Source organism: Oenanthe melanoleuca, chromosome 13 (assembly GCF_029582105.1).
Source record: "Oenanthe melanoleuca isolate GR-GAL-2019-014 chromosome 13, OMel1.0, whole genome shotgun sequence".
Taxonomy (NCBI): Eukaryota; Metazoa; Chordata; class Aves; order Passeriformes; family Muscicapidae; genus Oenanthe; species Oenanthe melanoleuca.
The window spans coordinates 12,565,036-12,590,890 of record NC_079347.1 but is presented as its reverse complement, the minus strand read 5'-3'; the positions used below and the strand labels follow the sequence as shown (position 1 = coordinate 12,590,890).

Here is a 25,855-nt window from a genome sequence, read left to right as displayed (position 1 = left end):
AAAAGAAAAAATAAAATACTTGCAATAGTACAAAAGAAAAGCCACTGACAGAGTCAGAATACAACCTGGCACCTGCTAGTCAGGGTGGTGGCAGCAGCCCAGATGAAGTGATCTTGTTGAAGTAGTGATCCTGTAGAAAGGTCTGGTTGCTCTTGTCCTCTGGAAACCAGTGGGTAAGGGCAGCTTTGGGATCCCAAATCTCAGCTTTTATCTAGGTAGGAAATGTTTGTCTCCTCCCCCTGGGTGGAGCATCTCCCAATGGGATGATGTAATTTTATCAGCAAAGTGCCTCATCAGAATTGGCATTAATTCCTGCATGTCATAGAAACAATTTTGACTTCATTACCAGAAGCTTCAGTGAAATGACTGTTCAGCCACTAGTGAATTTTAATTCTTGATGAACCTCTAATTGCTTTGCCCAGCAGATGTGGGTAAGCACACACAAATGTCTGCATCCCTACAAAAATCAAACACCACCTCCAGAAGCACCATGCCATTTTTGCTCAATATCACTTGATTTCCCAGGGAGTATATTTCCATGTAGCAAGAAAGAACTTTTTGGGGTTTTTTAAGCAGATCTACAAAGACAGAGCTCCAGTGCTCTCTGGCAGGAGTATTGCAGGTAGCATTAGCAAATGATGCAGCCTGAGGTGCAAAATATGCACAGCATTGTTCCTGAGCTGTGATGGCTTTAAGCTGTTGATTTTGGTGCCTTTTCTTTTCCCTCTGGTCTAAACTGATTAATGAATTATTAATAAAAGATATGTGCATAGCAGACAGACACCGTTTCATAAAGACCTCTTTAGAGAACTGTGGGAGGAAGGAAAAAATAAGCAAGGCAATAAAAATGCAAGATGAAAGCAAGCAGCAGTCTTGTGAGTGTATTATAAGTAACAATAAACCCAACAGAGGAACTGGAAGGCAAGTACTGCCTGGCACAGCCCCTGTAAGTGGCTGCTTAAATGGATTGATGAAAAGAATTAGATGTACCAACACACTACAGCAGCCAGAAATACAGCCTTGCACATCAGACCAGTAATATTAAGATGTACACACAGCAAAGTGTTCTGATTGTTTTATTTCTGGATTGACTCCAAGATAAAGAATCCAAAGATAAAACAGAGGGTATGGAAGATGTCTTGTAGCAGTTAAGAAAAATAACAGGGCTTGTGACTCACTTGGAAAATCCTATTGATCTAAAAAAGCAGTTCTGCTGGAGCCAGGGCAGGTCCTGCTTGTGTTCAAAAGCCTGAGCTTTGGGGAAGATTTCAGCTCACCTGTGAGAGGATCCCTCTCCTTTCCTGATTCCCCAGTGCTCAGCAAGGACTTGAGGTAATACTTCAGCCTTTCCTCAGCCTAAATCTCTGAAAAGGATTTTCTCTGCTGCCTGTTTTCACTAATTTGCAGAAATATCATCACTTCAAAGCCTCTACTATAAGAAAATAAGGTTAAAATGTGTTAAGAGGTTAAAGAGTGGTAAGAAGAAATGATACACCCTCACACAAGCATGGGCTCTGCAACCACAAGTGTTGTCTCTTTAGGAAACCAAGCTAAGAAACTAAATTGGTGCTTTCTGCGACCTGGATCACTTTTGTCACTTTTAGCCAGTTTTTAATTCTGCACTCTGCAGATCCAAACTATGTGGAAGCTATTCTGGGTGTAAGGAACTGGAAAAGGACCAGATGTCAGAAAATTGATTGAACTGACACAGATCCAGAAGAATGCTTCACTGGATCAGACCCAGCTTTCAAAAGATATTTTAGCAATTTCTCCAGTTCCAATTAGCAACTGATGTGTAATGCATTGAGAAAGCCTGTGGTTAAAGAGTGTATTCCTATTAACACACTTATTACCTGCAGAGTTTAACATGTTGTCAGCTTAAAATTAATCATAAAAACTATATTTTAAATAAGGGCCAAGAAAAGGAACAAATAGGCATAAACAGAATTTTACTGCTATCCATAATAGAGTTGCAGGGAAGAAAAAAAAAAAAAAGAAGAGTTAGAGAGAATACATGGCCATTCTGAATTATATGATCACAAAATTATGTCTTGATTGACTCTTGGCTTTAATACTTGCATTGTTGGCACAGTTGGATCACAGAATTTCCTTTGAATACATTAACTTTTTTTTTTTAATTATCAATTTTGAAGTTATGAAATGCCTTTCTAATTTACTACACTGCCATTTACTGCTAGGGAGCTGACCATTTTCCAGACAGCCACACTGGGAGTTTGTTCTGGACTCTTATTTTAAGAAAATTAGTTGTTTGAGTTTTAGAATAATGCTGCTGGAGGGCAGCTGGGAGAGATGGTGCAAGTGGGGCAGCAACATCACACTGGCTGTTGAGGACAGCTTTGTTTCTCAACAACAGCTCTATAAGGAAAATAAAAAGAGATTACTCCCTGTGAAAGTTGCATGTCAGAGAGAAATTATTGCCCAGAGAAGCTGTGGCTGCCTCATCCCTAGAAGAGTTCAAGGCCATGTTGGATGGGGCTTACAACAACCTGGGATAGTGGAAGGTGTCCCTGCCCATGGTAGGGGATTGGAACTACACAAGACTCAAGGTCCCTTCCAACCCATTCTGTGACTCTGTGAAATCAGAATGGAAAAATTTATGTAAATTTTGAGACAAGCAGCTGGAAACTAGGGCTTAATCCTGACCTCACAGGTATGAGTCAGTGAGACATCCAAAATACCAATGTTTTAATTTTGCTGAGCACCTGCTCATGAGCTGCACTGGACATGGAGCACACTGGGCCTCTGGGTCCTGTCCAGCTTGCACAAAATAAAATGAAAACCTATAGGTCTCCATCCTACCAGGCACCTGAGCCTCATCCTATCACCAAGGAGATAAAGAGCTGGACTCACATCCAAGACACCATTGGATGAACTATAAATACGATGGCCCATAATGGTCCAGGAAAAATGGTCCCCATCCCCTGTGAGGCTGATGGACCTGAATTAAGCATCACTCCCATGAGCAGATGGAGACCCAGCTCTCCCCTCCACCACAAGCACTTTGGGAATAACCTCCCTCCAGCACCAGAAGAAACTCAGGTTTGAAGCAGCTGCACCTGAAACCCAGCCCAAGCCAGCAGTGCCCAACAGCACTGCCTAACTTGGCTCTTCTCCACCCAAAGCCTGCACACAGGCAGGAAGCTGGTCTGCAGAGAAAACAGCCCTCAAATGTGGGTTTGGGGCTCAGCTCAATGAATGACGGCTGTAAGTCAAGATTCACACAGTCCACGGGGATTTTTTATTTTTTAAGTCTGGAGTTACAGGAATTCATAAGGCTCCTGACTTAAGTGTGTTAATTTGATAATGCACCTTCTTCCAGGTGAAATAATAGCCACACCAATTAAACATACAACTTCAGATAATACAAGGTTCCAAGACAAAAAGTGTTCTACCTCACTGCTGAGATTTTCCATTCTACCAGCAATTTGATTGCCAAGATCACAGTAGGACTTGAAATAATTAATTATTGACATTGCAATCCAGAGCCTACAACAAAGCTGTTCTCTTTGCTGGAGATCTGGCAGCAGGAGAAAGCACTCAACAGCTCTGTAAAACATCTGGACAGGGAGCTCAGCCCACAGCACCCCCATTCCAACAGCCACTGTCCTGGGAGGCTGGACCCTGCCAAGTGGGAGGAACAGGGCAGTTATAAGGGAGATGCTCCAAACTACATGTTTTTGGTTTAATAACAGCAAGCAGCTTGCAACACATTTGGCTCCCAATCATATGTATCCCAGTTGTCTCGTTAAACATTTTGTGTAAGTTTAGAGACTCAGCTTTTGTATATGTTACTACTAATTGCCTTACTCCTCAGCTGTGCAACAACAAACCACCCTGAAATACAGTTTTCTATTAGCACCAGACAGGGATTAACTAATTAGCAAAAATATATATATTTTTTCTTGAGATAACATTATAGTATATATTAGATTAAAACTCAAAAGCTATATCCAAGAAGGACAAACTTTTCCTTTACTTTTTTTTTTCTTGGGTATTCCCCAGTCACACATTTTCTTTTCCTCTGTCATGTCTCAAGAATAATAAATCACTAAAACCAGACGTGTGTCCAATTAAGTAATGAGACATTATTTAATCTCATCTTCAGGGATCAAAAAGAAAACTTACCTTCTTCATTTACTTATTAACATCAGCAGTCCACTGCTCACAATATGGGACATGATGCCATTTCTGTACCTGTTGGTTTAACCAACAAACTGAAGCAAAGCTTTTAGCTGGAAAGAAGCCATGGTTTGCCTAACAATAGTTCCACAGTTCAATAACTCAGAGGTAGGAAGTGCAGAGGAAAAGAAGAAGGTGACAGTGTGGTCCAGATGGGCTCATGCCGTGGAGGAGGCAGCAGTCCTGCCCTGGGGAGAGCAGGACGGTTCAGTGAGGCATGAAGGCATCCCTCCAAAGGGAGCTCAAGGTGCAAGGAAAAGCTGAGGAGCTGTGCTCTAGCCTAAAGGGGATGACTCCCCAGGGAATGAGAATATGACTGGGTAGGACCATTAATGAGCACTGGTGAGCCTGAAACTGCCAGACTGCAAAGCCTGAAATCCACGAGTGACTGCTCCCCTGCTCTGGGAGCATCTGGGATTAGGCATGGCCTCTCCATGCACCCTCTCACATTGTTGAGCTGGGAATCCAATTTCACAGACCACACAGACTCTTTGAAAGGAACTTGTCCATATTTTCTTTAAATCAGCCTCTGCACTGATCCATTTGCAACAGCTGCCATTTTGTCTCCCAGATTCATGAGGTTCAGAAATTACAGCTCAGGAAACAAGCTAAACCAAAACAAATGGACCTAAAATATCTTCCCAAATAGAAGATTAGTATCTTTTTCCACCATGGAAATCACTAGCACACATCCATTAGGTCTAAACATCAGGCTTCCTTCACAGGAACACAATCAAAAAGTTCTCCTGGCTGGCAGCAAACTCACCTCTTCTGTATTTGATAATACCTCTTCCTTATGCACAGACAGGAGAAGGGTAAAGAATGGTATTATCTCATTACTGACACTGATCACAGTTTAGGCACTAAATCCTGCCTAAGAGAATATGCCTCCACATATTCATAACTTCCCTTTACATGAGAAGAAACTATGATTAATCAGCAGCATAGGGAGCCACTGTCCTGTGACATTCTGGAGAAGACCAGAGCATCCCCTTCTGGTTTCATGACTGCAGCCGACACTTTCCAGAATTTCATTATGATCTTATTAACATTATGAGATCACGGGAAGTATATGGAAACAGGCAGAATATTATTATTATTATTAGTATTAGTATTAGTATTAGTATTAGTATTAGTATTAGTATTAGTATTAGTATTAGTATTGTTGTTGTTGTTTTGTTGTTATTGTTATTTTCATTATTATTGTTATATTACTAATGCTATTTCTATTGCTATTATTACTATTTATTATTATAATTATTATTATAATTAATATTATTACTATTATTATTGTTGCTATTGTTATTGTTGTTGCTACTACTACTTCTATTATTATTATTATTATTATTTATTTAATGTACCCACAACAAATCAGCTCTCTTACATTCCAGGGCTCTCCTTTCAGTTTCCTAATCTCATCATGAGTACACACTTGAGTCCTGTTCTTCCAGGCAGAGCACCAAACCAGTAAAACATACTGCATCTGTGAACTGAACCAGCAGCCAGCTTCTGTGGGACACATATTCCTGAGATTCCTAATGTTTGGACATCTGGTCTTTTGGGGGTTTAATTCTCCATTGCTCTGTAATGCTGTGCATCCATTCACATGCATGTCAAACATATGCAAGACAGAAGTGAGGACTCACTGCTGCAAGAGCAAAGCCCCAGGTGAATTCAATCCTTTAAAAGTTCCCTTGGGTGCTCACTAATACTCAAGGCCCTGTCTAGCATTGGGTTTTGTTAAGTTTTCTGGCAGCCTGGCTTTTGAAACTTTATTACTGCATGCTGGGTAATGATTAAAATGCTTGACTTTCCATGGTAACATTACCCATCTATAATCTTGTTTCTTAGTGAGATCTGAGCCAACTGTACCAGTAATTTCCTTTAATAACTATTTGGTAATAACTCTGCCCTTTAAACTCAAAATCTGAGGCAACACATGATTGACAGATATCGTGGCTTTCAGCTAATTAAGTATTCTGAATACTCAGTCATGTGAGATTTTTAAAATGGAAATAATTTTAGTTGCCAGGCTCCCTGTGGCAGCTCTGCCGTTACCAAAAGCTCTGGCAGAGCCCTGGGATGATGCTGCTGAGCACTGGAGCTGCTCTCCCTCTCTACAGTGGGGGCTCACCAGGCTCCCTCTGCCTAACTGCAGCCAAATGGAACTCCACCCTCAATTGCACAAAGCACTTAAGCATTCTGGGTTAATTAGTTACAGCAAGGATGATCTTCTAGGCAAGCAATGTGCTATTCCTTGCAAATGATGCTGCCACTGAAGTGTTAATTCCCTTCGAGGATTAAGCTGCCTGGGTATAAATCAGATGCTGCAACCTCCCCAAAATACCAATTGCCATGCAAAGATCACAGTCAAAAGCAGCAGAGCAAAGTGATGAATTCTTTGCACGACGTGGATAGGCTTGGAACACTTGTGAGATGCATCACATGGGTGGGCTGAGAGCAGTTTAACTTTGTTTTTTTACAGTGTAACAGCATGTTCAGTCCATCACAGCTCTTGAGTGGAGTTTGGACCTTTGGACAGCTATGGAATAATATTATTTGTAGTAAATTCTAGAACAGCAAAGGCAAGGCACGTGGCCACTTTGCAGGTGTCAAAAAGGATGAGCTCTTGAGTTTATCACAGCTTCAGCCCCACTGCTGTGACTGCTGCTCTTCCAGCACAAACACCTTTGTATACCTTCTCACATACCTGAGTACTTGAAAACCCACCTCCAGCAGAGATGATTTGTTATGATAAATCTCAACCAAATCAAGCATTTTGCCAAGAGCAGTTGGAAAGTGCCCATGTTTTTATTACCTGCACATTCTACATATCCCACTGCCACTGTTCAGTAATAAATTTATTAATAGCTCATATCAGCTTCCTACCTCAGATTGAGAGAGGGTTGCAGCTGGAAAAGACATCTGGGTGGACTGGAAAACACCTACTTAATTGAACAGCCTCTCTCCCAATGTAATACAGAACAAGTCAGGTGCTGCTCACAATTTTGGTGCAAAGCATCTCATCTAGAGCCCCCAGGACAGTCATAACCTGGAGTAGCCCAGGGCTCTGCAGACACTTGGCTGGGCTTTGAACAACAGCTCCCTAGAAAGAGAAGTGAGCAAAAGGGAAAAACAAATAAAACAAAAAAAGGGACAAAAGCTACATTGTTGGGGAAAAAAAGGATTTACAACCTCTGCAAAACTAAAACTGCTCACTTGGCAATTGAGCCTCAGGAAAGTTTTAGCCACCCTGCACAGAAGGAAGTATTTACATCCTTTAGTCACAGGATGCAGGTGGTGATATTCTGGAGATTACAAACAGATTGTAGGCATCTTGCAGTTTTATTGCTGTGTTATTGCAAGGAGATGGAGGTACATGACAGCATACCTGCCCCAGCTGGGGCTCAGGAATCAGAAACAAGCCCTGGAGGCTGCAGAGCAGCAGCAGTGCCAGGATGGAGCTGTGCTCCAGCCCCTGACTCTCCCAGGGATCACACCAGGCTATGGCACGTGCAAGGTTTGCATCCTGCTGCTCAGTGAGGATGTGTGGATCAGCTGCACAGAAGGCAAAAAAAGGCTTATCTTCCAGCTTGGCATCAAATAAAATACATGTAGCATCAGGCTGTTAATGAACACACATCACTGACAGGGCTGCTGCATAATTTATCACCACAAAACCCATCTTTCTCCAGAGTTTTCATAATTCTCATATCTTTATTTATAAAGTGGTAATCTATCTAAAAAAAAGGGAAAGGCAAAATTTTAAATATAAGCCCTAAAATGTAGTGAAATAGTGAAAACTAAGTGAAGAGGAAGGGATTCAGCTACATAATTTTGAAACTTTCAGATGTCAAGATTTCCTGAAATTCAAAGTTTGGGGCAATTACACTCTGCAAATGAAGTCTAAACCATGGTCTATGAAGAGGCTCTGCTAGAAGTGCTGGAAGCAACAGACTTCTAGTGTTTTCAAAAGCAGAAAATATTTGAGGGTTTGGCTTTTTCCTTTCTCTTTTTTTTTTTTCTTTTTGAGGATTGATGGTAATAGGAGATGCATTATGTAAATAATTTCTGTAGTGAAGACCTTTATCCAACCAGCAATTTCCACAACAAATTGCTGGTATAAAAATCTGTAAATGCCCCACTTAGGAAGTAGAAGGAATTGTGACATTCAAATATTTTCACCTGAAGCAAAAAGACAATCTTTAGCAGACCAGAAATGCAACGAGCTGATTATGTCCCCAGAGATAGAAGAATGTGTTTGGAAAAGCTTTTAAGTATCTCAAGGGCAAAGGGCTATTTGAAAACCAACATGTCAGTCAGACATTTTGACATGAAAATTCTGGTTCCATCAGCCTGTCTATAGTAAATATTTCAAGACAATCTGCCCTGAAATAGAAAACTGGCTGCTTGGTTTGAATGCCCTCATCTCTGCTGGGTTCCTCACAGCAAGCTAAGGCTCAGCAAGACCAAGCTGTGCATTCCAGGGACTGGGCAGAACAGAACCAGGCTGAGGGAGCTGAGAGCAGTGTGGGGAGGTTTGCTGGTGCAGCAGAGAAACCCTCAGACCCACAGACTGGATCAGTGTTTATGCAAGATCCACCTGCCCATTCCAGCCCTGAACACTGATGTGGCTCCACCTCTGCAAGAAGACTTCCCTAATTCAGCAGGGAATGTAGGTGCCACTTCCCTCAGTCAGAAGGGCACTTTGAGACATGGTTTGCAGCCAGTGCCATGAATGGAGGAAAAGGAGTTGTTTCCTTTTAGAGAAGTGGCATATTTTCCTCCTTTCACAGCTGGCAGCTCCCACCCATACCCCCAGCATCCAAGGTGTCAGCAGGGAGAGGGCAATAAATCACATTCCCCCTGCCCTCAACCCAAGGACAAGCAGCCAAAACTTCCCATGATTTTCTGCACTTGCTTTTCTTTACTTTCTTCACTTAGACAGCATGTTGCCCCTCTGCTCCTCACCCTCTGAGGAGCCTCCTGAAGAAACCACCAACATTAATCTCAGAAGCAATTCAGACAGAGGGGGGAAGAGCTCTGTAAACCCAAACAAGATTGAGACCATCTGGCAAAAAGAAGCAAACCTGTTAAGAGACCACTTTGTTCTTCCTGCAACGTCAGCACAAGCTGTCAGAGGCATTTCATTAGGAACAGCTTTCCTTTGCAGTGCTGCACACAGTGCTCAGTTTAGTTTAGGCTTTTTTTCCCCTTCAATATTGTTTTGCTTGTTGTACCAAAGCTGGTGGGATTGCTTTTGAAGTAAGTGTAATCCAACCTGAGAAACAGCATCAGAGCCTGCACCATCATCTCTAAAGCCTCAGCCAGCAATTACCCAAGCATCTGTTTGCAATTCATTGTAGGGAGGGAATTAAACAGCACTCAAAGCAACAAGAAACGGGACAGAAATATATAGAAATTTTTTATCATTATCTTTGCTGATGATGTTTCCACCTCTGGATCATGTTTTATGTTCTAGGATTGACAAATTACAGAGAAATAAAGCAGGAAGTTAACCTGAAGGCTTGGTGGGTGCCACCACAACACTTTTCTTTTACTTTTTGTGATTCTGATTAACATTTAGTGGGAAATCTATCATCTTAATCTTGGATAAAGAGGCATGCTAATGGCTGCACCAATTTTAGTGACTGTTTTGACTTTTATATTTAATTTTATTTTTTGAATGGAGCATAAAGGGGAATATAAGAAGGACTATCAGGCTTCAGAGGCACATCAGAGATTAGCAGAACTCTCCTCTGAGTGCTCCCTGGTGGGAGTTACAATCAATTTTAACAGAAGTTAATTGCTGCTGTAAACATGAAAATGGATCAGCAATACAGGATTGACTGAGGTCACTCTGGGATTGTGGTTTCTGAGGATGGGGATGGGAGACCCTCTCCAGCTCTCAGCTGTTAGGCACAGAATAACTCATCTGTGCATCTTCCACAGCCCTCAGAAGGGTTCTCTTGGCCCTTGGTGGTGGCTCAAGAGCCATTGGAGGACCCCTGGACCACTGGAGCATGGAGAGAGTTCAGGAAGGAGGATGACAAATGGATACTGCAGGTGATGCACAATTCCCAGCGTAGCTTGTTGGTCTGGAGCCTTTTCCAGCACTGGGCACTTTTCCTTCAGTGCTGGGGAAGGAAGGAGGCCTTTACTGCAGATCACCCCAGATACAGCAGCTGCTGCAGAACTGAGAATTTTTATGTTTCTCCCAAATGAAGAATTTCTCTCCTGAGTTTCTAAGACACCTTTGCCCAACATCGCAGCTCCACGAGCATTAGCAATTCCCATACAACTATTGCACGTGTGCAATTGGAAGGAGAAGTAACTGAGCCAGTAATCAGGCAGGCAAGCAATTTAGAGACATAAAATAACTGCTTTTCAGACACTGGGTTCAACAGGAACGAAGTATTAGCAGTGTGCATGTAATTAATCGATTAACTGGCATTTTGGTGATGTATTTCCAAATCTGTATTTACTCAAGCACGTAGCAATCACTTGTATCTTGCTCTGGAAAAGGTTAGGTGCTGTCAGGTAAAATTCATCATATTAAATTCCTATAAATAGCAACAATTTTTTCATTCTAATAATTTCTGCTCCCACGCAGTAACATTTAGGGAGATTGGTGTCTTTGTTTTCCAATGTGTTCCTCTTGCACAATACTAGAAATATATGTTAGACTGAGGAAACAGGTTTATTTTTCCCTGAGTTAGAGAAGAATTGTGTGATTTCAGAGCTGGAGGATATTTTGCTGAGCCCCTGATGAGTAAAGACAGTTTTTATTCTTATTAATTTATTACAGCTGAGATGGATTAATACATACATAAGAGCTTCTAATGTTAGAGACACACATTTATCAGAGCAAAACTAAAAAATAAAGGCCTAGGAATGCAATTCTTAAGAATAAGATAGAATTATTTAGATTGGAAAAGACAATGTAAGATGATAGAGGTCATTACTCCAAGGAAAAAAACTCTGTTTCTTGAGGATTTTTTTTAATAAAATAAACTGAGGTTTTTTAAAAGTAAGTAAACACCCCTTAACACCCTTCCACATCTTGGTTGCCCTATGGGCTCATGCTGTCTGTCTCAGTGTCAGTTTTGTCCAAAGGAATTTCTCCTAACACTTACTCTTGAAGTTATTTTGCATTTTTCCAGCCCTTTGCCAGGTGCCTTCCATGGTGCAGCCACACTCCCCCCTGCTGGCTGCTCCAAGGACTGGCTTTGAAAAATAAACTATTTTAATATCTGAAGTGTTTATTTTTCTTCTGGGTATTACTTCGAGAAAAGTTGTCCTCAGCAGTTATGGTTTTGCAGCTCCAGCAAGGTAAGCTTGCTTTCCAAATAAAATACCATCCTCTGCCCCAGCATTGAGTTATTTTTACAACACAACTTTTATTTAATAGTTTTAATGCTTGCTTGCCCAGGCAGGAGCAGGCAGCACTCCAGGAAAGTGCCAGAGATGACAGAAAGATCCTTTTGTTCTCACAGCCACTGCCCACCAGCAGCAAAATACATCTTGTTTGTGCTGTGATACCCAATATATTCACACTGAAATGAGAAAGGGTGATCATAGAGGCTGGAAGTTAAAGAAACTGCCCAGTTTGCTGTCCTGGTTCTCTTTAACAAGCTCTTTCTGCAGATCAGTTCCATGCAGACCAAGGATGATGTGAAAGGACATCCTTCTCACAAACCACTCAGCCACAGCAAAGGACTTCAAACAACACCTCCTTCCCCAGTCCCTAAACTGCTCCCTGGATAAACTGCACACCTTATGTTAGGCTAAAATTATAAGAAATTGCACAAAAGAAGGTTGTCTGTCAAATTGCCCCCGAACTGCTAAGATAACATGTCACAGAGCCTTTCTGTCAGTTCGTGGTACAACCCAGTCCAAACCCTCTGTACTCAGGATCAAAGACAGCTTTTGTTCTCTGGGAATCACCTATTGCAATGCAGTGAATCTTCCCCAGGAATGATACTGAAAATGTGATATTACAACTTGGAAGATTTTGGCTTAATTTCTGCATGATGCCATCATGCCCTTTTTTCCAACCTTCTTTTCCTCCCCAAACAATGTGGAGTATAATTCCCCTTTTCTGAACATCTGGCACTCCAGCTGTTAGGATTCACAGTTAGCATGCATTAGAAATTAAAAATTATTTCAGATTAACTGGTAGAATTTGTCAGCTAATACTAAAAGCATAATTTTAGATCTTGAAAAAGCTTTGCACCTTTATAAAAGATAATCAGCTGTTCCTTGCCCCAGTGACTGCAACTCGAGAATGTTCACCCTGTTACTTTGGAAATTTAACTATTAAAAACAAGCATGAGTTAAATTGAAAAGATATATCTAAAGGAAGTCATTAGGGCTTGTTACAATGGAAAAAATATGCTATTTGGGTACTTTCAATGGTTTAATTCACTGTCCCAAACTTGCAGAGGGGGGAACAGTTATGGGGAGAGCATAAACATTTTCCCCAGGGACAAAAAGCACTTTCATCAGTCTTCACAAGCCACCATGTGACACAGCAAGATGGTGCTGGAGGTGCTGACAAAATACACAACATAATCCTACTGCCTTGCAGAGCCAGCTGATAACGAGGGCCAGCTTTGTGACCAACAAACACAAGGATCCCCCAATTCATGTAACCTGAATTTTAATTATTTCAGTAGCCTGGGTACACCTGTGAAACTCAACTCTTGTTCTTAACCCCATCAGCTTCCTTAAATACCAACATTTCAACATTGTTTACAGAATAGTACAAAAGGACTAAATCTGGTTTCACTTAATCTTTAATAAAACCTCAATGAGTGCACCTCAATAAGGATAACAAAATCTACATATTTTATTTTTAATCAAGATAGGAAATAGCATAGATCAGTGATTTTCAGTGTAAATAACAAGGCAACAGACCTTGTAATTAAAAATAAATTTTGGAAGGTTGCTAAATGATTTTGATAATGACTTAAGGATCAATTATGGAAGAGATGTCATTCTTCCCTTTCTAGTTAGATATATTGGAAACAGTGAAGCTGAGAAGTTCTGCTATTAACCTTTTTTTTTATTACAAGGACATTAATATGGTCTGTAACAGAAAAGTTTGACAAAAACCAGTACAGGGACTTCTCTTTAAAGGACACTTGATGGTTAAAAAAATATTTTAAAAAAAAATAAATAAAAAAGGTGCAAAAATGATGTTGTTAGTTTTGCTGCTTTGTGGAGGCTGGGCTATATGGCCTTGAAGACTACTGCTCTATGAGTCTTACATGAGAATTTAGCACTCCCATAAAGCTACTCAGCCTTGTAGGAACAAAAAATGCAGCTTCAGTTTGGATTTGGGACAGGACAGGGAAGCTGCACAGCACAGGGGATGCTGTGGTGTTGCAGACCACACACACACCAGGACTGCCATGGGGCAGCACCACCCCTCAGCTTCCCCAGAGAGTCTGCTCAGAGATTTAACCACAAGAAAATGTCCACAAGGAACAATGCAAACCAGAAGAGACCCCAAATACTCAGCTTGGCCTCTCAGCAACAAAAATCACAATGCTGAGACTGTAGCAACCATCACTAACCTGGTCTCTACTACAGTGTGAAATGTTCTTATTTGGGCTTGGCTTTATGAGACAACTTAGAAATAGTTCTATAATCACAGAATACCAGTATGGTTTGGGTTGACAGGGTTGAAAGATCATCTAGTTCCAACCTCCTCTGCCATGGGGCAACACAAGGTTACAGGAAACCTTGATGGTAATGATGATGTAACTAATGAGAAACGAAAATGAGTTTGCTGTAACTGAACAGGGATCAGCCCCACATCTGCTCTCAATGCTTCCATCACTTGCCTTGAGCCACCTCTGGCACTGGTCTGGCTGCACAGCCAACCAGCTCAGTACCCTAAAATGATTGAAAATCAGCCCAGGAATAAGATTCAAAAAGAAAGAGGAATTGTTTCACCAGGATAGGAACCCACTTACCTTCCAGAGCAGGCAGCATGGCAAGGCAGGGACAGCAAGAGCCTCCCCTGGGGCTGTCAGGCTCTCAGTAACCCAGGTCCTGGCCAGTGCTGCCCACAGGACCTCCCAGACACCTGCAGCCTTCACTCCCTGCCAGCAGCTCAGCTAAGGAGCTCGCTCTGCTGGGAGACCCTGCTCCTTCCCTTCCAGAACAGGAACACCTGCCAGATAATAAGTCCTGCCTATCACCCAACCCCAGGAGACTTCACTGCCTCCAAATTTAGGCAGAAAATTGAAGCCTGAGCAAGTACCTGCTGCCAGCCAGTTTTCTCTTTACTCAGTATGACAGGTTTCCACCAACAATAAAAGCAAATCAAATCTCCCCCACTGTGGCTCATTGCAGGTTTCCTAAACTGACCATAACTTGGAAAACCACTGACCAATGTTTTTATTAATAGAGGTCTGTGTGAGAGACACAGAACTCTCTCTCTCTTTTCTCTATCTATTATTTTTATAGCATTGAAATTCATTTAAGATATGACATTTTTCATCTCCACCTTGCAAATTAATTTCCCATAACTCAAAGCACCCTGCTCAGATAAACCCTTCTATCTTCACCTTGTACACAGCTGAGCAGCAGCCAAGGACAGTTGACTTAGAGCTGAATAATATGCACTGGTGCTAAATGAAAATTAAACCATTAATATTTTAAAATACCTGATTTCCTGGATAGTAAAAGTGAAATGTATCATTTGTTTAAACTATCCTACTCATGATTTCTTTCCTCATTTCATAAAACTCAGCCACAAACAAGAATCTGCATAAATAGAGCTTGAACTTTCATCTCAGGAAGTTTAATCAGAAAGGTCTTCAGGAATATTTTATTCCTTTTATCAGAATATTGATGGAAGTGATAATTCACCTTAATGTGAGAAAGTTTCCCTTCTCCGCTAAAGAAATCCATCAAGACATTTTTTGTTGGTGAGATGTGAAATAAATCCACTTGCTTTTTCCTGTTTGATCTCAGCAATTCATGAATTTTTGACTGCCTGCTCTTATTTTTCCACAAGCAAATTCAATTGAAGAAATTAAAGCCCAGTAGTTCAGCCCTGATTGCCCCATCAGCAAATGGCTCTGTTATTGCACAGTGGATGGCACATGCCACCCTCTCCTCGTGCTGCTAGAGCCCTTGTAAAACCAGATCAGGAAAAACCTTTCCCCTTTTATCAGTGCTATTAGGCAACGGCCATTGACCGCCCAAGTCAATTCAGCAAGCACTTCCCTTGCTCAGGCAATAGTCCAAAGGCTGAGAATGAAAAAATATCCTTGGAAAAAAAAAAAAAAAAAGTCAAAGTCATTGCGTGCATGTCAAACCTTTCACCTGCGCAAGGGCGAGGTCCCTTCTCCACGGGAGAACGACACACAGGTGAGCCAGAGAAACAACTCGGCACCACCCCGGGCCAGGGCGGAGCTGAGATCGCCACTTGCCAACCTGGCTTCCGGGATCACCTTGCTGCAAATGCAGCTGCACTTTCCCATCCACGCAGCAGGGACTGATGGCAGGGTGTCTCCTCCAGGACACGGATCACCGCTGCTGACTGGCACTGCAGCCTCTGAACGCCGCGCATCAACAATGGGCAGGTTTCAAGAATACTGCTATTATCGTGACAGTGTCATTTGCTGAGATGGATCCACAAACTTTGCTGTGATCAAACCATCTCCTCGGCAACTTGCTGCAGTAACTCTCAACATGACAGAGACAGACTCATCACAAGTCCTTAAAATAAATTAGTATCCAATTAGTTACCAAACATCTGTTTAGGTAACTCCCCAAACTAAACCCACTGTTTAAAAAACTTCAAGGATTTCAAATTCACATTAATTCCCTTGGAATTTAAAATGATTCTCATAAGCTGCTTTTATTATCATTAATGAAAAACATAATTTTAAAAAAATTTTCTATTTTTAAGAAGTTTTTCTTACTTCTGTGACAGAGGATGTGCACCACAGTAGAGCAAGCCAAGAACAACTGTTCATCTTAAGTGCTTGAAGTATTTGAGTGAGGCAAAGCTGTAGAAGACATGTGCAAACCATCATTTCATGACCTCAAACGTCACTCACCCAACACAAAAGGTTTCAGTCCTGGTATGACTTCACGAGCAAAAGGCTCATAATGTGATTTTCTCATCCAAGGTAACTTCATGAAGAGCTTTTTCAGAGAACAGCTACATGGGCAATTCTGCAGAGCATTGATTTAACTCTTACAGCCCAGCCCAAAGGAGCTGCAGGTCATAAGGCCTAAATACTGAATAAACGTTGCACACCTGTGGGACAAGTATTGTCATTGCACAGCTAAACCTACAAGCATTTTAAAATGTGCTGACTGCAAAACAACCTGGTTTACTGAGCTAAACCAGACCTTTGCCTTCTGTGAACTTTTTAGGGAATGCCATTAGCTGTGTGCATTCCTCCTCCAGAAATTAAGTGGGTTTGTTGTAAGGAACAGTTTAAAACCTGTAATGATTAATAAATATCTCTCCTTAGAGACAGCCTATCTTTCAGATCTTGACCACACCAGTGTTACACTTCAAAGTAAGTATGTTCAGGTAAGAATTTCAAGTATCTTCCACAAGAATTATAGACTAAACAACTTAAGCTAAACAAATCATGTTAAAGAATGTATTAATTCTCATAGCTTAAAATCTTTAATTTAAGTCTTGCTATCTATCCTATACACCATTTAACAGATGCATATAACAAACCTTCAAACATCCAGTATGGGCAACAGAGAAGATGGTTTTGAAATGGTTTCCAACTCCAAGCATAAGCAAGACAAGTTCTTTATCATGAGTTACTGTACAAAAGCAGTGAAATAGTTGAGATAAGAAACACAGGCTTATTATTGTAATTTATTTTAAAAACCTTATTCAAAATATTAAGTGATACAAGTCCAAATACAATAAAAATTACTGCAAGAAAAGAGTTTTGGGATATTTTGTTTGTGCTTTACTTCCTGTACTTATAAAAAGAATGCATATAACAGTAGGATATAGAACTTTTAGCATTTCATTCCTAAGACTGTACCATGCCTTCAGACTCCTCATGCCAATAGGCATGAAGCTGATTTGTTTCCAAATGTTACATAACTACTTGAATACCAAGTCATTAATTACAGGGTTCTGATTCACCATTATTTACAAATGTATCAGTCCGAAAACTAAATCACAAACAGAATGTACAGAAAACTAAAATTTTATATTTTACAACTCATGAAAACATAAATAATGGAAGTACAAAACACAAATTAAAAATAAAAAAGAAACAACTGAACAAAATCCCAAAAAAAACTACTGTAGCAGAAACTTGATTTACACTAATGCATTAATGTTTGTCAAAAATGAGAGTGCACTGTCCACAGACTGGTAGCCCCCACACCTTTACTTTCACCATCTGTAACCTGGGTCAGAAAAACAACCAAATAAGTTATTCTAACAGTTTCTCCCATTTATAATATAACAAATCACATAGCCATTTCCCAACTGTCTTAAAATTCAACAGAAAGCTTTGATGTATTGAAAGCCTGTCAGCTATCTATATATTAGTAAGATTATTCAACAAGGCTTGTTTTCTACTCATTAATTACAGAGGCAGTGAAGTAGTCATAAATAGCATCTGAGAAAAAAAAGGACAGTCAAGAAGCTGCATACCTTCACAAACACCCTAAACATTTCAGGAAATATATGGTAAAAAACTTCTGAAATAAAATGGATTATATATCATTATTTTTAAATTATTTATAGCATGAACACATACAGAAATTATTAAATTGCCATTCTAGCTATTTTGCCAAAATAGGATCAAATTATGAAACAAGAAAACAGAATCAGAAAAAATGAGATTAAAGACTTGCAGCATCAGAATTTAAGCATGGAAAAAAGTAATTGTATTTTAAGTTTGCAATATAGTGGAATTTGTGAGCCATGTAAGTGATTAGAAAGGAGATCATTAATTTGATTTAGTGATGCCAAAGTCATTAATTTATTAATTTATGCTTATTTTTTTGTAGTATGACTATCAAGACTGCTCCAGACAGAAGGGAATGATGCTTAACGAATGGAAAGAGCACTAATTTATTAAACTCTCTGTCTTTAGAGTTGATATAAAACCTGACCAAAGTAGCAAACAGATGGATCATGCCTTTGATCTTCCATGAGATTTAATCTCCAAAACATCCAGGTCAAAAAGAGTACATCTCATTTCCATACAAGCAGCTTATTTAGAATACCTGAATATCTTTACACAACTGGCAGGCAAAGAGTGCTAAGATAAGCTCAAATCCCAGTGTATCAGAAGACGTAGTCATTGGTTATTTTCAGGGAAGGCATCGCTTCGTTGACGTTTTGATCTAAGCGATGATATTCCACTGTCCTGGAGCACAGCCCATCCCTCCACCTTCGGCTCTGCACCAGTAAGAAGATCTGAAGAAAAATGGGACAACTTAGAGATGCTGTGCAGAAACATTCTGAGTTTGATAGACAGCTTCACAGTGGTACTGACATCATTGGTTTCACCTCCCATGCTAGTGAGGGCATTACTATGGCAAAGATAATGCATTTTTTAATCACTTATATGAACTGCTCTCTGATAAGTTTTCAAAATGCAACAGTCTTCAACATCTTCCCCTATAAAGAACTGGCAATGCACATTACAAATAGGCTACTGCACAGTAAAGAAGGTTTTGGGTTTTTAGCTGCTTTCTTTTCAGAGTCCTGCAAATCCTCACCCAAATCAGTGTTCTCCCCAAAGTAAACACTACACTTTTCTCATATCTAAAAAATAATCTATGGTTTAATGCAATTTTGTGCATGCACCTCTATTGTGTCTGGTTAGGCAGAAGTTAATTTTTAACCTTAGGAATATATTTTGGAGTAACACAAGTCAGGCCATTTTTGAGACACAGAGTATTAATTTGTACTGAAGAAACATTTACCTGAAAATAGTAACTTAGTAGCTTTTCTGTTGCTAAAGGTTTGTAGTTACACTCTCAGAATGTCTATGATATTAAGACCATATAAAGTGACTATTAGAAGGATTACTACAATCATAACAAGAACATTCCCACACCATTTGCAACTAAACCTCCCTTAATTTGTTGTTTTCCCGTGCAGAAAAAAATTAGTTTCACCCTTAGTTTCACCCCCACTTGACTTGGTTCAGATCTCCTTTAGAGAACTCATGTTGTGCACTGCCTGTGTCCATTACTGTACTAATTGATTACTGGTGTTACCAATTAACTCATTTTCTTATAATACATGTTTGATTCAAGTCCATTTTCATTATGCAGATAAAAATGACACTAATGATCTGCATATTGGTATCACCACAAGACTAAATGGTCAAAAATTTCATTCTTCAAAAAGCAAAGTTCCTCTTCTCAAAAATGTGTACAAGGGAATGCAACTTTATTTTAAACACTCCAGCTGTTTCTCTCAGCCTTTCAGAGCACACCTACCTTCCTCTTATTGTGATAGGTGACATAAACAACAGCTACTAAGAAGGCAACTACAACCAGATGAAAAAAGAAGTGGCTGTCTTCTTCTTCATCCAACCCTGAGATAGAAACAGCTTTTATCTTCTCATCAAGGGTCTTGATCTCCTCATTGTAATTACTGATGGTGTCAGAGTTGTCATCTTCTGGCATCTCTAGAAGGTCTGGATTATATCTGGAATTCGGTGTCATTTCGTACGCATAGTCATCTCCATCTGACTCCATAGCTTCTTTTATGATGGGTGGGGAATTACTTAGTGTGTCTTTCAAATCTGTTAGAAGATCTTCTTCCTCAATTTTAGTATCTTCAGAAGCATCAACATCCACCTGTGATACTGGACTAGCAGGGACAACAGGTGACAAAGAGTCACCATTGGGTGTAAGTGGCTGTCCTGCCACCATCGAATTGATTTTGGCTGTTGTTGGGAATGCCTCCTTTCTTGCTGAGGTTAAACTCTGCAAGCTGTCTGTCAAATTTTGGGATCTACTCAGTGTTTCATTCTCACTTGTAGAAGAAATATTTCTTGTAAGCATATCTGCTTTCACAGGACCTGAGAAAAGGATGAGAAACATTCAATACTATGCACAAAGCACTAACTTCTCTGACAGAAAACTATTGCCGCAAATTTCCTTCATAGACAAGAAATCATATGAAGAACACAGCCTATGTCACACTGCAAACTTTTTAGCATTCACAAATAGAAATACACACTCCTGCACTTTGCAACTTCCCAAGAAAAGTCTTGAGTGGGACAGGAACAAAAGGTTGGAAGCATATGCCTTTCAGATTAGTGGGGAAAAGTGTCCCTGAAAAACTAGCACACCTGACTTCCAGGCCTAAGAACTTCAAAGAGATGTCATCCTTCCCTCTGTGGATTCATGACGTGTGTAGAATCATACATGATTAGCATTATCTCCATTAGCAAATTCTTCCTCCCACAGAATGAGCTGAGGTCTACAAAGGAGGAAGTTCTCAGGAAAGCTTTTCCTGCAGTTAAGTTTTTCATCTTTCACCATTGCATGTTTTACCAACAAAAAATGAGAAGATGCTGCAAAGTCCCCTTCCATCAGTACACAAGGTCCCAGCACCTCTTCCCAGGCACTAATTTTTATTGAATTAGTAGACACTGAAACAGATTTCCAACCTTATACTAACTCAAATGAAACTACTAAACCACCGGTTAAAAGGAAACATTGCCCATGTTCCTGGAGGAAAGTCTTTTGTTGGCAGCAGTTATTATAATGAAGTAAGTCAGAAAGACCTGTAACAATGCACCCTCAGGCAAATTCAGCATCTCTCCAATGCTGGGAGGGCTTTGCAGAACTACATAAAAAACAAGGTGAGCATTAAATCCAGATGCAGAGCCCACTATCCCTTTCCTGTATCCAAAGGACAGTAAAAAAAAAAGATGCAGAGAGAGTTTAACAGCCAATTGTTTTAAACCTAAAACGTAGCAAACTATTCATATTTGCAGCACATCACTACCAGATTCAAATCCAGAGGCACCTTAAAAAATGCAGAATAAATTTTAGACTTTCAGCATGCATTTTCATTTAAACTGGGAAACCATACTTGCCATATTTTTGCCTGCCAAACTAATTTTTCATTTTAGAAAAGCAACAATACTTTCATTAAACACTTTCAAGGCTCACTGGAAAGTTACAGACTCTAGAAACGAAGCATTCAACCAAGTGCTTGTATCAGGTTACTTGTAAGTAAAATATTATAGAGGGGACACTGAATCACGTTATTCATGAAACTTGTATATTTGCTGAGGCTCAGTTACAACAGAGCTCTTGTTTACATGGCTCATTTTTAGTATGAATTATTCTTTAACCAACCATGAAACACAGAAGACTCAACTCATCTCACATGAAGAAGACACCATAGTGCCTATCTGCTGAAATTCAAAGTCAACCATTTCACATCTAACTCACTTATTGTTGCTGAAAAAACTACTTGTCTGAATTATCAGAACAACATTAACTTGTTCAGTTCTTAGCTAGGACAAGTTTAGGGAATTCTGAACTCTCCTCAGGTTTAAGCCAGCTAGTTGCACACGTAGAGATAAATATGAGGAAAGGCTGTTGCAAGGTAATTTCATATTTATGGCTAGCTGGCATATCGTGAGGTCAACCTTACTGCTACCCTCCCCAAACAGATAAAAACTGTCAGTAATAGCTAAAACTGTTTGAAACACAAACAAGCATATTTTGCCTATAAAACTGTCTTGCATCTGGCCTTACACTTCATATCATTCTTGAGGTTTTAGAAACATATATGCTTAAATGCAACTATTGATGCACCTTCAGACTGAGAAAGAGAAATTTTCTATTATTCCTAAAATATGCTTGTTTTTTTTTTGTTTTAATAGCAGCTGGAAGTTCAGCAGCTAAACCACAACTGATTTATGATATTTACCCCAAACTATTTGGCACTGTAAACGGTGGTTGCACTGTTTACAATTACACAACACTGTCAGATGATTTTAAACCCAGAGATGCCTCAGCTTCAGAAACAGATACTAATGTTCAATCATGGTGACAGAATTAGCAACACAAACACAGCACATAAAAAATACATCATGGCTAAAACTTACTTCCACGAAAACTGCCTTTAGAAAGCAAGTTGTTTCATGGCTCCTGAAGTTAAAAACTCTCAATTTCCCACAGGTTTCTGTCCCAAATTCTTACTGCCTACCCATCAGAGCAGGTGAGGGGCAACACAAATGGAACTGGAGTGGAAATACTGACAAGCACTGTTTGATGGATCAAATAGTTACTTTTTTTCCTTCACTAATTCCTTTCTCTTCACTGCCCAGCCTGTACTCCATCCAGAACAAAGAGAAACTCACTGCCCCTGCAACACACATTTCTTATTAGCCTTTGGTTACAGCCGCCTGTAGTTTTAAGGGGAAGAAAGGAAACACTCAACTAGGAGTCAACTTGCGGAATAACATAAACTTAATTTCCAAGGGAGGGGAGATTAAAACCAGGCACACAGAGTATAAAAATCCCAAGTCTGATGAATGAAGTAACCAGCCAAACTGCTCTTCACAGCAACAAAAGCGGTGCACACCTGGCAGGCGGCCTCCCTCCCCCGCCCGGGCGCTGCCCTTCCCCTGCGCACAGCCCAGCGCTCACTACACTGCCCCCAGCCCACCCCCGGACAGCCGAGAGGCCGCGGCCAGGCCCGGGGCCAGGCCCGGTCACCTCACAGCACGGCCCGCGCCGGCCGAGGCCGCACAGCGCTCCAGGCCCAACCGAAGCCACCGGCGGGGCAGACCGGCGGGGCGGCCGCGGGCCGCGCAGCGCCCGCAGCCGGCCCCCCCCCGGCCCCGCGGCGCTCACCGGGGGAATCCTGCCCGCGGGCCGCCAGCGCCCAGCCGCAGAGCAGCAGCAAGCACAGGGCGCGCCCCGCCGGCCCCCGCCGCTCGCCGCCGGCCGCCGCCATCTTGGCCCCTCCACGGACGTGGCGATGGCACCGCCCCTCGTGAGGCGGCCGCGCACGCAGGGGCTGAGTGAGCGCGGCGGTGTCACAGAGCCGGGGAACTGCGGAACGGGGGCCACGGGATCGTGGAATCGCACAGTCATGGAGGCAGCAACGTCGGGAGACTGCTCAGTCCGTCCAGTCCAACCCTCCGCCAGCACCGCCGCTGTAACCCCTAAACCGCATCACCCAGCGCCAGATCCGGGCGCCTCTTAAACCCTCCAGGGCTGGTGACCCCCGCACCCCCTGAGCAGCCGGTGCAGTGCCGGACCACCCCGACAGTAAAAAGGTTTTTATTAATATCTGATCTGACTCCTCCCATCTCAGCTTTAGCCGAGTTCTGGTGCTCTCACTGCTTCCATCTGCCAGGCTCCCGAGAGCTGACTCCACACGGTTCTTTTGGATCGGTGATGTCCGGAGGGGTCCGGCAGTGCTGGGTTAAATGTCTGAGGTAGGAAACACGCAGGGTTAAATGTCTGAGGTAGGAAACACGCGGGGTTAAATGTCTGAGGTAGGAAACGCGCAGGGTTAAATGTCTGAGGTAGGAAACGCGCAGGAGTGGCTCCCGGAAGAGGGAAGTCCGCGTTGCCCCATCCGTGGGCTGTGCTGCGGTGGCTCTGCCCTCGCTGGCTGTCGCAATGGCCCCGGCCCGTCGGGCACATCCTCCTGCCACCCGCAGCCACCCACCGCAACGGCCCACGCGTGAAAATACTAACGAACAGCTACTAAAGCTGATCCAAGCTCATAAATGTTCGTTGCCCACACTTATTTTTTCATACAGAGGTAATTCACTAACCGAATTCTGTAATAAAAGACAAATAAGTGATGTTAGCTTGTTTTATCCAAGACACAAGCACATGTGTAATGTGCAGTCATCAGAACTTAGCACTAAGAACAGTGCCACATCTGGAATTTAATTCTACTAAGTATTTTTGGTTTGTGTGGTAAAAGCATGTCCCAAGACACTGTCAGTCTTCTGCTGGAGCCACAAGTGTAGATGAAATTGTTTTCACAATTCATATAAAGACAGAGTAGAAGATGACATTTCAATATTTTATTCAAGTCAAGTTTGGGGGTTTTATCCATTTTTAGTAGTGTCAAGTACAGCATTTTGGGGTCTAGTTCCACACAAAATGGAAGACTCTCTAAAAATGTACCCATTTAGTTGCTAAAAAAAAGTGGTAATAAAAGAAAACTGGTTTAGAATTAGTGATGCAACTATACGATTGCAGTTGCAAGACTCTTCCCTGATTATGTCCATTTTAAAAGCTTTTCCATCAGTGCAAGGGGAAGGAACCACAACACAGGACAGGCAGTATTGGCTGAATCACATCAAACCTCCTCCACAAGGACTTCGACAAGGTGGACAACCTAAAGCATTCTGGAGACAGCAGTAGGTGTGGGATAACCAAGTAAGACAAAGCATTGATGAAACACATATCTAAAAGAATAAATTTTAAAATCCCTTTTTCAGACAAGTTTGCACATTCCCTCATTGACTGAAACCTTAGGTATCAGAACATTTTGCTTACACAATGAACAGTACAATATAGTGGTATGCAATTCCCAGATTTTATAACACATTAACACATTCCTTGTGCCATCAATATATTAGTAGAGGTAATCAACACTTTCCTTCTTCTTATCACATGGCAGTTGACAGATGTGAGGAGCAATTACATAAAGAAAAAAAGCTAGGATTTTTTATTCATGATTTTGTCTCCACTTCTTTAACAACGTAATTTTTAAAGCTTAGCTGTCTTTAGCCAGGACTAGCAGGACAGATAGTAGCAACACTTGCACCCCAGACAAAACATTGAAAGGTACACTATTTTCTGAAGGTAGCTATGCTGTATTTTCAGATTAGCAATTGTAAAATCACTCCTTATGCTTCAAATTCTAATCCCAGACCAAGTTTGTGACCCCCTGCATTGACATTCTTGCCATCCAGCAAAGCTGACAACGTCAGTTTGATACCTGCAAAATAGAGAAAAGGGAGAGAAAAGTCAACTTAAAACTTGGAATGAGCTTTATGTTCAAGAAGTGCCATGTCTGTTACTGCTTTAATTTATTGGGTAGCCAAGTTAATGGGATTTGGCAGCTGGCCTTGGAAGGACTGGGCATTTTAAAACAATTTGCAGATAAGAAATCTTTCTGAATTATGAAATTTATAATAAACCATGATGATAGATTCTGCTTTTTATCACACTGAGTAATTAAAGCTCTGAGCCAATTCACTGCTGCTGGTCTACTGATTAATCTAATTCTAGAGTCCAGAATTACAAAAACCTGGGACCTTGATACATACTCACCTTTCTAAATCACTTTAAAATCTGGGTATGAAAAAGCCCAAGCCCCATCTGCTGTAATATCTCATGTCAATCTGCTCAGTATTCTGGCAGCAGATTTATTACACTACATTAAAACCAATTTTGCAGCAGTAAGATTGTCCTCTTCCAGGGCCAGGGGACCTTGGGAAAGTCACATTTTTAAGAAGAATAAACTCAGCAATAGGAAGCCTCTGAAATACTAAAAATTTAGTTACTTATCTGTGACACAAATAATCACAGACATATTTAATATCAACATGAAAGGCTATCTGACTGGTCAGTGGACAATGGTCCAATAATTCTGCTTCCAACAGATATCCAAAAT

General features: G+C 41.1%; 2 protein-coding genes across 4 annotated transcripts in view; both read right to left on the bottom strand.

The window, feature by feature from the left end:
- Positions 1–17,051: 17,051 nt before the first annotated feature.
- On the bottom strand, positions 17,052–23,500 carry C13H5orf15 (chromosome 13 C5orf15 homolog). Its single transcript, XM_056501999.1, has 3 exons — positions 23,062–23,500; positions 19,675–20,261; positions 17,052–18,640 (listed from the first exon to the last, which is right to left on the bottom strand). Exons 1-3 carry the CDS (start codon positions 23,162–23,164, stop codon positions 18,509–18,511), a joined length of 822 nt encoding a protein of 273 aa, XP_056357974.1. The 5' UTR covers positions 23,165–23,500; the 3' UTR covers positions 17,052–18,508.
- A 739-nt stretch (positions 23,501–24,239) lies between these two features.
- VDAC1 (voltage dependent anion channel 1) overlaps positions 24,240–25,855 on the bottom strand; it is a 71,428-nt gene continuing 69,812 nt past the window's right edge. For all 3 annotated transcript variants that reach the window (XM_056501997.1, XM_056501996.1, XM_056501998.1), the window contains exon 9: positions 24,240–25,177. In XM_056501997.1, coding sequence (XP_056357972.1) covers positions 25,086–25,177 — 92 coding nt within the window. In that variant the 3' untranslated portion in view covers positions 24,240–25,085. The remainder of the gene's footprint in view (positions 25,178–25,855) is intronic.